The sequence below is a fragment of the Engystomops pustulosus genome, chromosome 4, assembly GCF_040894005.1.
Source record: "Engystomops pustulosus chromosome 4, aEngPut4.maternal, whole genome shotgun sequence".
Lineage (NCBI taxonomy): Eukaryota > Metazoa > Chordata > Amphibia > Anura > Leptodactylidae > Engystomops > Engystomops pustulosus.
In genome coordinates, this window is record NC_092414.1 from 164,786,561 (window position 1) to 164,798,683 (window position 12,123).

General features: G+C 42.5%; 1 protein-coding gene across 2 annotated transcripts in view; it reads left to right on the forward strand.

The window, feature by feature from the left end:
• The window catches only part of UNC45A (unc-45 myosin chaperone A), a 28,560-nt gene extending 21,826 nt beyond the window's left edge, over positions 1 to 6,734 (forward strand). For both annotated transcript variants that reach the window (XM_072148423.1, XM_072148422.1), the window contains exons 17-20: positions 351 to 466; positions 593 to 710; positions 3,395 to 3,550; positions 5,664 to 6,734. In XM_072148423.1, the coding sequence (XP_072004524.1) occupies positions 351 to 466; positions 593 to 710; positions 3,395 to 3,550; positions 5,664 to 5,939 (666 nt within the window). In that variant the 3' untranslated portion in view covers positions 5,940 to 6,734. The remainder of the gene's footprint in view (positions 1 to 350; positions 467 to 592; positions 711 to 3,394; positions 3,551 to 5,663) is intronic.
• Positions 6,735 to 12,123: the final 5,389 nt, after the last annotated feature.

Consider the following 12,123-nt stretch of genomic DNA (forward strand, 5'->3'; position numbering starts at 1 on the left):
TCTTGTCAGCGGATCGGTGAGTGGAGCCAGGCTCCATGAACACAGAGGGGGCCTGCATACATTAGCAGGTGGCGGAGCCGGGAAGCGTTCAGGTGACGTAGCCCTGAGCCCCTCCAGCGCATTTGAATATCTTTATAAAGTCTTTTTGGAACGAGGCCGATGTCGCAGGACATAAAAGCGAGATCACCCCCTGACAGATGTGACACGTAAGTAAGTTTGTGACATCTACCATCAGTAATTCTGATGTTAATGTCCTTTAACATGCAAAAAATAAATGTCATGTATTGTAATGGAATTGATATAGTACCTGTTCTTCATCTTCTCATCATCTATTTACCTTTCTTCATCAGATTTATGAGGTTGTTCGGCCGCTGGTCAGCCTCCTTCACCTTAACTGCACCGGCTTGCAGAATTTTGAGTCACTGATGGCGTTAACAAATCTCGCAGGGATCAGTGAAAGGCTGAGGTGAGTGATGTGTCAGACTAACCACTGGGCATAGAGATGGCTTTTTGTCTTGGCCTGCTGATACTGTATGTGAGTAATAACACTTTATATAGCCAGATGATTAATGGTTCACAATGTGTTCTGCAGGAGTAAGATCATAAAAGAGAAGGCAGTGCCGATGATTGAGGGTTATATGTTTGAGGAGCATGAAATGATTCGTGTAGCTGCTACCGAATGTATGTGCAACCTGGCCATGAGCAAAGAGGTAAGGCCAGAGAATCAACTCCATGTATGCATTACATTAATGTGAGGAAGCCATGTGAGTTTAATTTACACTTGTATATGATAATATTAATAGAAATGTACAATCAGTATATTATCTTTTTTTGTTTTGTATGTGATATATATATATTTTGCTGTGGCCCCCAGTGTGTAGTGTAGCCCAGCACATGGCCCACAGTGTACAGGTATTACTGCACAAAATAAAACATTTGTATACTCCCTTACGTGCACTCCCTGCAGCCTTCTTGTCCTTCCGGGTACACATCAGGTTCCTGTGTACAGCGCTGATGATGTTATCAGGCGGCAATAATGCAGCAGCACAGCAGAGCGCATGGAACCGCCTCTACTCTCGCTGTAACACAGGAAGCTGAAAGGGGGATGGAGCTGTAGGGAACACTGAAGGCATTTACTACATTTTTCTTAAAATAACATACTCTAGTACACAGAAATTTGTGCTGAAAAACGTGGCTTATACTCCGTAGCACATTCAGTGCCATTTTAACTTCGGAGGGGAAATGGCCCAGAAGCTGTGCTGGGTCCATCAGCATTTGCATTACAATATTATTGTGTGTTATCACTTGCCTTGCCCCCTGACAGAATCCTCTGTGTAGTCCCAGGGGTTGGGCTTTGATTTAAGTGCATTTCAAAAAACAACATGTGACTTTACGGTGCTGTAGAATCCTCCTTTGCGCTCCTGTACAGCCTGGGGAGGTGACATCAGTGGGAGCGGGTGGAGCGGTACAGGAGCACAAAGGTGGGGGCCTAGAACTTAGGAGTCTGCAACACAGACAAGTCGTGTTGTTTTTTGAAATGCATCCAAACCAAAGACCAACCCCTAGGACTACACAGAGGATTCTGTCGGGGTGCAAGTTAAGTTATAACACACAATTATATTGTACTGCAAATGCTAAGAAAAGGCAGAAAGACAAATTTGCAATACAGCTATAATGGGCTTCTGTAACCTGTCTTTAGAGAAAATGAGGTCCCTGGTGACAGGTTCTCTTTAAGCTTTCCAAACATATCTCTCCTGCTTCCTAGTGCCATGTCAACGAAATTCAGTTTTCATCAAGGACACGGCCATGGCACTTTACCTATAAGGCTAATCAGGACCTTTTGGCACAACACTTATACAATCACTAACATCCCCCTATAGCAGTGATGGCGAACCTTTTTTGAGCCGTGGCACACTTTTTATACTTAGAAAATCCTGGGGCACACCACCAATCAAAATAGCTCAAAATGACACTAAAACAGTCATAAAAGGCCTCCCTTTACTAATAAAAAACCCCTAGCGTCCTCCCTTTGCTAATTAAAAGGCCCTAGAGGCCCCCCTTTACTAATTAAAAGGCCCTAGAGGCCCCCCTTTACTAATTAAAAGGCCCTAGAGGCCCCCCTTTACTAATAATAACCTTATATACTTACCATTGATGTCTTCTTCCGCGTACCTTCACTCTTAATGGCGATCCGCCCACCTTCTGTAGCTCCTGCTCCTGACGTCAGGTCGCGTCAGTCACGTGACATGGGCCGCGCGGTGCAGGAGCTACAGAAGATGGGCGGATCGCTGACGCAGGGCTTGTAGGTAAGTATGGGGGCAGTAACACGTGGGCGCGGCGGCAGCACTACACCGGGGCACCATAGTTCGGGGAACTTTCCCCGCGGCACACTCAACCATGTGTCGCGGCACACAGGTTGAAAATCACTGCCTTATAGGAATAAGGTGTGGAAAGAATGAACATATGCTCCATTTGTATTAATATAAAACAAATTTTTTTCTAAAATGAGAGAACCATACTGAGCATTTTCATAGTATCATAGTTTATACACTTGTCCATCAAGTTCAACCAAGGAAGGGAAAGAATTGCATGAGGAAGCGATTTAGGGGAAACAATTCTATATAACATAGCCATCAATGTTATTTAGGTGTAAAACGGCATCTAGACCCTTCTAAAATGAGAGAAAACCATACTGAGCACAAAATACAAATAATTATTGCTATGGCTTCATGATTAATTTATAGCTTAGGTCCTACTTCTGCATACTTGAGTATCAAATAAGAATGGATCCATAAGGTTTTATTGTAACACCTGGGCCTATAGCCTATTGCAGTGGTGGCGAACCTATGGCACGGGTGCCAGAGGTGGCACTCAGAGCCCTTTCTGTGGGCACTCAGGCCATTAAACCCAAGACAGAGCTCACTAAACAGGACCAAATTCACCAAATCTTCCTGCAGACCCATTCAATTTAAGAGATGTTGCAATCAGCGCTATTAAAACGACACTTCATTGGCTGTTTGGAACCGCAGTAAAAGTGAGAAAGTGTTGATAGAACTGCAGTATCTTTGTAGGTCATCCCACTGGACCCTACATTCTTACTGTAAAGAGAGACCCTGGGAGGAAGCTACACTGATAGGCTGAATGTGCCCTCCTTCTTTTAACTGTATTGGTGGCCTTAAGGGGCCGATACGATTGATAGATGTTGAAGAGCAGGTAGCAATAATTTACTTTTTAAAATGCAATGTTGCCACTTTGCGGTAAATAAGTGGATTTTGGTTATAGTTTGGGCACTCGGTCTCTTAAAGGTTCGCCATCACTGGCCTATTGGGTGCTATATTTCAGTACATTGTACACACATCTGTGTAATATATAGAAATGATTGACCTTTCCCTAGGTGCAGGATCTGTTTATGGCAGAGGGAACAGACCGACTGAAGTTAATAGTTCTGTATAGTGGAGAAGATGATGAGCGTCTGCGCCGCGCTGCTGCGGGAACTCTTGCCATGCTGACTTCTTTGGAGCCAATGATTTGCCAGAGGATACCACAAGTGGTAAGGGACAATAGAAGGGAGTATATCATCTATATATTGACTCAATAATACAGTACACAATGTAATTGATGTATTGACACCTTCACCGAAATGGTGATCCCGCCCCCTATTTGCAAACGAGTTGAAATAATGCAATGTGAATATGGGATAAGTTTAAAACTTAGATCTTAATAACTTGCAGTAGGGTTGTAGATGGATGTACAGTGATTTTCAAACTACTTTTATTCCTGATATGGGATATATATCGCAGTTTAAGCCCTATGTTAATATGGCCATTAGTGCACCCGGTTGTGTCCTGAGCATCAGGAGTGCTGCTATTCCTGCCTTAACCACTACCTTCTCCTGCCAGTGTCAACCCATGTTTCTCACTAGAAAAAGCTCCTGCTTATCTGATTAAGAGAATAGCGGACCAGGCAGGAATAGCAGTGCTCCGGGTGTTGAGTACATGCCCTCGGTGCACCAGCTACCTTATACAGATTCATACAGATTAAACTGGGAATATCTCAGGAACGTCATATTAGACAGAAATAATTACAGTAGTTTGCATGTTGATTGATACGTATTAGCTGTGAAGAATAGAAACTACTACAGGTCACCTTCTACCCCTTACAACTTCCGAGAAGTCTCCCTGACCGTTACAGTGCTATAGAATTACAGTGTTTTATGGTTGTGTTATTGCATTAGTATCTGCTGTAAATTGATATTTCTCACATAATCCATTGTAGAACCAGTAAAGGAAATCTTCCACTAGCTGGTAGACATATTAAACTACAAATACTTATCTAAGCACCTCCTGATGTTGACCCGGTGATGTCCATCTCTAAACTTGACATCCCGGGATCGCCTAAAAAGAAACTTATCATTAGCAGCCCGGAGAGTGGTACGAGAATTCACGCCTTCTACATGACACATGCCTCCCTCTCCCATGTTGGAGAGGGAGGTGTCATTACGCAGGAGGTGTGCATAATTAGCAACCCTAATTATGCACGCCTCCTGCTTAATGTCACCTCCCTCTCCCACTCTCCCAGCATGGGAAAGGGAGGAATCTGTCACCCAGGAGACGTGAATTCACCTCTCTACCAGCATGGGAGTGGATGGTGCAGGGGCGTGCATAATTAGCAGCCTGGAGTGTTGGATATGTTGTCCCCCGCAATCCGGGCTGCTAATTATAAGTTTCTTTTTATGGTGATCTTGGCATGTCAAGCTTAGAGAAGGACCCCACTGGGATCAACTTCAGGAGGAGCGTAGGTGACTATTTGTAGTTTAATTTGTCTATTAGCTAGTGGGAGATTTCTTTTAAAGGGGTTTTCCCATGAAAGAAAGTTCTCAAATTTTAATCCCCTAGTACTGTTTACACATTTAAAGATCATTTTTAACCCCTTACTTTACATTTTTTTTTCTCAGTTTTATTGCTATTTTAGCTCCTATCACTCAGTGATGGTCATTGACTCCCCAGTGTGTGGGCCGGGACTCTCTAAGCAGACACTTCTTGATCCCGCTATACCTCTATACCTGTAACACACAGTCAGCCCTGCTATAAAGGCCTTATCTTTCTGTAGCTTGCAGAGGAAGTCTCTGCACACTGCTGCTTGCCGGCAGGAAGTGCCTGTGTCTGAGCTGGTCTTTTAAAGCCAGGGAAGCTATTCATGAGAAGAATCAGTCTTCTGACTAAGGTCATACGGTTGTATCCAGGGAAACCAAAATTGTGTACACTAGGACCGATAGACATGTTGGAATGTTATATCCGTAAAGCGCTGTATTTTTGTTAACACATTCTCTAATTCGCTGTTATTATTTTGTTATCCGGAGTATATTTCGGAATCTCTTCTTTGTGGGAATACCCCTTTAATGCTTTAGCTAATCCGTTATAATCACTATATGTATGATTTAGGCTGGAAGGGAAATCTCCACTCTGACATGTTGGCTCTATTCTGAGAATATGTAATGTAGATGTTTATTACATTTATTCCTCTGTTCAGCATTCTGGTTTCCTACACTGTGATATGCAGCAATGAATATATATATGTATGTATGTTGGATGTATGCAGCTCCCTGCTGCTCCCTAGTACAAGCTGTATGTGATTGGCGGCCATACCTGTTCTTCTCTTTGCAGACGGCGCACTGGTTAGAGATCCTCCAGGCCCTGCTCCTCAGTGACCTCACAGATCTTCAGCACCGCGGGGCTGTCGTAGTCTTGAACATGATGACTGCAGATAAGGAGTTGGCAGAGAAGTTAATGGAAAGTGAAATTTTTGAGATCCTTACTGTTCTTGCTAAAAAGGAGGAGGATGAAAAGAAACGCTCGGTGTCTCGCACTGCTCAGGAGTGTTTAAGCAAAGCGGTGGAGTATGGACTGATCAAACCCAACCTGCCTGGTTTGTCCAGATAAGGACAGTGCACAACTCATCATTGCTTTATCATCCTATGCATAGATATGTTTCTACTCTCTGACAGCAAGCGGTGATCTTGTGAGCATTGAGTAACTGAAACCCGCAGTATAATGAAATGTTTCATTTAACAAATTCTTCATCTACTGTACATGGTGAAGTACTTCACTTGGATCATTCCAGCAGATTGATTGTTCTTAGTTAATGGGGTATCCCATATCTGGTATATGTATGACTGGGCTGCAGGATATGTCACAAATACCAAATCTATACAGGTCCCAGCTCTCCAATGTAGACATGACCCCAGTCTTACAGAAGGGTAGAATGGGGGCTTGGTTTCACATAAAGTCTTTAGGAGGGCTGGAAATGGCTGCTAGGATAATTTTTGCTTTCCCATAGACTTGAGTGTAGTGAGTGGGTAACCACTTTTCCTTTCTTCCACTCTCGAGATGTGGGGCTAACTAGTGTATATATCATAAATAATGGAGATACCCCTTTAAATGCAATCAATGACCAAATAATTCCATAGATAAAAGGGTGAATGGTTTTCCTATATTCCTCGTGCACACGACCATGTGGGGTCACAGTCCCCATAGACATCCGTGGTACCCAGTCATTGGGTGATGAACACACCGTGGGGCGCATTTACTAAGGGTCCACAGACCGCAATTCTGCCGGGTTTCCCAACTATTTCTGCTTTGCGCTGCATTTAACAGGGGTTTTTGGTGCACGTGATCAGATTTTGGCGCAAATCCGTAGTCGGATTTTCATGCGGCACAAATGGGGGGGGGGGGGGGGGGGGGCGTGGCCATTGGACAACCCGACTGATTCGGACTAAGCGCAGGATTTTAAATTCAAATTGTGTCGCAAGACATGCACTCACATACACCAGGAAGACGAAGGTGAACCCCGGCGGACCTCAGCAGGGAAGCAACACATGCAGGATATTGGGCGCACAATCTTGGTGAATCGCGGCGGACTTCATCCTCGTCGGTCCTGTCCTGATCGTGGATCGCGACAGGACCGGGTTAGTAAATGTGCCCCAGTGTCTCACTGCACCGTGACCGAGCTGGGCAGCCACTTGGCTTTCTATAGTGAGGAGTGCTTACCCCTTCCCACCCCCCATTAAGCAACAGCCTTGTGATACCCCAGGTTCCAGCCCCGGTGAGCAAATGCTCATGAGACCTAACACCTAGGGGCATTTACTACGGACCTTGTGTCAGTTTTCTGTCAGGGTTTGCACATTATCTTATGTGCAAACTGCTTGTACATGTATTTAAGAAGTGTCAGCGCCACATATGTGTCGCGACTGCACAAAGACCGAACGTGACACAAATTGCTGTCCAATAGAAGTGTGTCACAAGCCCCATGTTACAGGTGCACCAAAAAAGTTGGTGCGCTCTGTTGGAGTAGTGCAGGGGGCGCCAGATTCATGAAGAACGTGCACCACAAATAATGAATCTGACCCCTCTGCACCTAGTACAGGCTGCACTGTTTTTGATAAATGTGCCCCCTAGTGTTTGCTGCTCCAGAGTCACATCTGTGGTGTAAAAGGTTTACAAATACACAAGTCTTAATTTTGTAATAGTATATATACAACCATCTTGCAAGTTAACTTGGAATAAGTTTTATGTGACCTTACAAAAAGCTTCTTTTTTTTTTTTTGTACTTTTTAAACTTCTCTAAATATTCCTCTAAATTGATTCTGTACCTTTTATCTAATATTCTGTAATGGCAGCAATTTTGAGCGCATTAGGGCAGTTCATGCTGCTGAGCCATGGAGGTTATTCATCAGCGTGTCACTAATAACGGGCCTGGTTATAAATAACTTTCATGAAATATTTTCTAAGTGGTTTGGATTTGCAGAAAATAGTACAGAATAACACAAAGGTAATGACTGTGCAGAACAGGGAAAGTAAGGATCTCTCTGATATTCCAGGTGAGGCAACCAAATATTTATCCCCACATACTATAAACCTTTATCACCTTTGTCACATTTTCATATTGCTCAACTTTAGGGGGCCACACTAGTACAGCTCAAATGCCACCCCATAAATCCTGCATTTGTACAATGACTTGTAGAGCCCGGAGCAGACTACAGTACAGACACCAGATAATAATGCAAATCGCCCATAATAATGTAGAGCAGGCACTTACAATACGGCACGACCCCATAGCTGATGTATAGACCACACTGTGTAGACTCCAGGAGACAGGGCTCAATAAAGTTTGTCACATGGGATAGGCCGATTACAGTATTTTTCGGACTATAAGGCGCACCATCCATAAATACCTGCTAAAACGTCTAGGTTCATATATAAGACGCACGTGGCAGACCTGTGATTTCTGAGAAAATCTAATGATTTTTTGTGCGCCTTAAAGTCCGTAAAATACGGTACTCACACCACAGCTTATCAGAGCAAAATGCATCATATGTGTTATTCAAAAAAAAAAAAAAAAAAAAGTGAATATATCACTAAAATGTGACATGGCTTAATGGGAAGTGGCTACTTAATGTGGGTATAGTCTCAGCTGCCAAATTTAGGTTACATAATTTTTTAACAAAAATTGAATCCAACTAAAGAAGGTGTAAAGCTGGGCAAAACTAACTCATGGACTGATGGGCTTTAGAGCAGTTTGTCAACCAAACTTGTTTGTGAGGAATGGACTTAAAAGAAATAACAAAGCATATAAATGCTATAATTGAATCTGCCCAAAAAATAAACTTGTGGTTTTAAAGTCACAAGACATCAATTAAGGTGTAAAAATACAATTATGCCAAGCAGTTTTTATTTCCCATCCCCCTCCAGGAAATGTAGCTGAAGATGGTCAAATGAAACTACAACTTATCCCACATACTTCAAACCCTCATACAGTTACATTAATGAAATATAAAAAAATGTCAAACCAGGGACACTTACTCATAGATCCAGGCACAGTGACCATGGTATCTTCTTATATTGGTTGTCCATGGCCTCCTTCCTTCAACAATCAACTCCTGTGCTCTGGCTTTACAGGCTGTTACACTGTCATACCCTTCCTACTACTTGCTTGCTCAGCATTTGTGCAAAGTATGTGTGTTGGGGGGGGGGGGGGGTTTGATGCAGTCTAGCACTCTGTAAAGCCACATCACAGGGGGGCTAGGGTAGCACCTCGTGCTCATTAGCATAATTTTAAAGTTGATTTTAAAATGAAGGGGGTCATGGATAAGAATATTACCACACTCACAGATCCCAGTGGTCATGTATAGGGGATAACATGAATCGTGGGTCATCAAGATTTTTCTCTAATGGTTACAGTTTTATGAGAGATGAAAACCTGTGTAAATAAATGCAGGTTTAGTGAAGTGCCTTTTACATATTTGTATACACGGTCTTATGTATGATCACCGCTACAACCATGTGCTGTGCACTCACTGTTCCCAGCAGGACACTGCTCAGCCTCTCCTGCTTGCAGTGGGCACTTCTTCCCTAGGGCTTGTCTCATAGTTGTACACATTCCATGCACTGCTTATTATATTCCATCATCTGTGAACAGGTTTGCGCATTGATGCTGCTAATTTATTTGTATTGTGTCAGAAGATCAATAAATCACATTTCTAGCATGGAAGTTTAATTTTGTTTTTATTATAGTTTTTGATATATATATAAAAAAATCCTAGCTTTCAATTTCTTGTAGAAGACGTTACACCTAGCAGCAAAATGGATTTCAACAATGACTACAGACCGCTTAAAGGGGTATTGGTGCGGATACTACCAAGATTGTGCATTGCAAAGGTTGGTTTAATGGTCTGTGACTTGTCACCTAAAAGAGATCTCTCTGCTGGACACCATACCATCACCCAGGGCCTCAGGAGCTTTGTCAATGTGTGGGCCACGATGAAGTCCTCCCTTAAAGCACTCAGGAAGCCGGGTCACCACTTTTGTCGGGTTTCCTAACGAGAGCAAGCTCACATGTCTCCACAGACCTAGAGCAACGCACGGTGAACGCTGCTTGCCCTATGCTGCCCAGTTCCATCACCACTGATCCAGTCCCTTCCACTTACACCAGCTCTGCTGCATCTAGTGATGTCCTGCCGGTCTCTGTAGCTCTTTGAATGCAAACTGGAACGGCACAATCCAATAACCCAGTCAATCATCCTGCTCTTCCTCCTCCAGAAGTGGCTGTTTTGATGACTACATCCTGAGCTGCAAGCCCTACTATCTCTGCTACCTTCCAAGAATGACATGGACACTCCAGCACTTGACCTCATGGGAGCCTGGAATGAAATAGATAGGCCTACATTTATCAAAGACCTTTACCTGTGAGGTGTCCAGGGTGCGCTAGATTCATGAATTTGTGCACCTCACAGGCAAACGGCACTTAGTGCCGTTTGCACTGTTTTTTTATAAATGTGAGCCGGGGGCGGGTGGATGGGTTGGAGCAGGGCAGATTATAGGGGGGCACATGACCGCCCAAATCGCCTACAGTGTATTTGGGTCCGGGCTCCCTGGGCCATGTCCTGCAGATGTGCTCCGACTTCAGTCTATGGCAGTGCGAGGAAACAATAAGTTCCCTGCCATAGACAATCGTCAAAGTTATACAAAGATGGCTTGTACACAGACTGACACCTCAAGGGAAGGGAGGCGCACATCGGGGGAACAATGGAAGGTTGAATTTTATTGTTTTACCTAGGATTGTTTATAGTTAGTTATTATAGGGGGCTGTATATAGTGACACTGGGAGACCCAGCCCTGCTAGCCCGGGAGCAGTACAAAACTGCAGCAATGTCTAAAGACGTCACTGCAGAATTGGGACCTGCACCCGCTGACGTCTAAAGTCAGTAGGCGTTCCGTAGGGAGTTAACACCTATGGAGCCTGGAGCCCCTCAGGCTCATTTGCATAAGTCCTTCCTCCAGGTGGTGGATGCCCTTTAAGGATGTAGTCAGTTTTTGTATTACGACTTGCTTAATATGGTTATAACTTTTGAACACTTATCAAAGCCATTTAAAGATTTGTGGGTTTTTTTGGCTGCTAAGTTTTGAGTTTATATAAAAAAAAAAAAAAAAAAATTATCTTGTTTTCAGGCAGATAGTTTTACCACATAACTAAATCAGCAAAATTTAGTTTGAAGACAGACAGCTTACATCATTATTGTTTGTAATGAAATTGGAAATCTATAATATTAGAAACCCCCTAAAATATATCAACCCATTTTCAAGAAAAGCCCTGCAGCTGTCAGTTTTGTCCTATAGACATTGTCGCCCTTTTGTAGGCTATAATATTTGTTTTTCGTTAGTGGGGGCCATGTGTGGGCGCTTTTTTTGTGGGATGAGATGTATTTTCCAGTGATACCATTTTGGGGTTTGTTTACCCCATTTTTGAAAACATTAACTTTTTTAGGTTGTGGAGGAGTAGAAAAACATAAATTATGTAATTGATTGACTTTTTTGGTGTTCACCGTATAGTCTAATAAAAATCTTATTTTTATTCTAAGGGGGCAATACGATGATACACTACTTGAATATTTTTTTTTTCCCTTAGGTTTTATTACATTTCTCAAAATAAAACCTAATATGGGGAAAATATAATTGTTTTTTGCATTGCCGTCTTCAAGAAGCATAACATTTTTTTTTTTTTTGTCTACAAAGTGGATTGATGGCTTTTTTTTGCAGGACATGTAGTACTTTGCACCAGCATCATTCTGGAGTAGATTTTTTAATCACTTTTTATGGGATGGAATAGATGAATTTTTTGGCAAGTTTTTAACAGTTCTTTTTACAGCATTCATCGTGCTGGTTCAATATTTATTTTATTCTATGGGTTTCCAAGAAGTGCTCTGCCAACACCCCAAAAAGTGCTTCAGCCTAATTTTCATTCTTCTAAAGTAAAGTTTAACCACCTAAAGAACAACTAGAAAATGAAAAACAAAAAAAAGGTATAGATGTCGTATGTGTGGCATAGCCCCATGTATGATAGAGGTTACTTCAGGTAGGTAAATTGTGGTGGCAGATTCCCTTTAATGAAACCCTTTTAAAGGGAAATTTATTATGGACTGAAAATAATGTAACAATAACAAAATATATATGACTAAGATGATAAGAGCAGCATTCAAATCCTAGCCATAGGTTACATTAAAAGCAAAACATTTTTTCAGATGGGTGGCAAGAAATATAGGTAGGAAAGAGTGATTAACAGGAACATAAG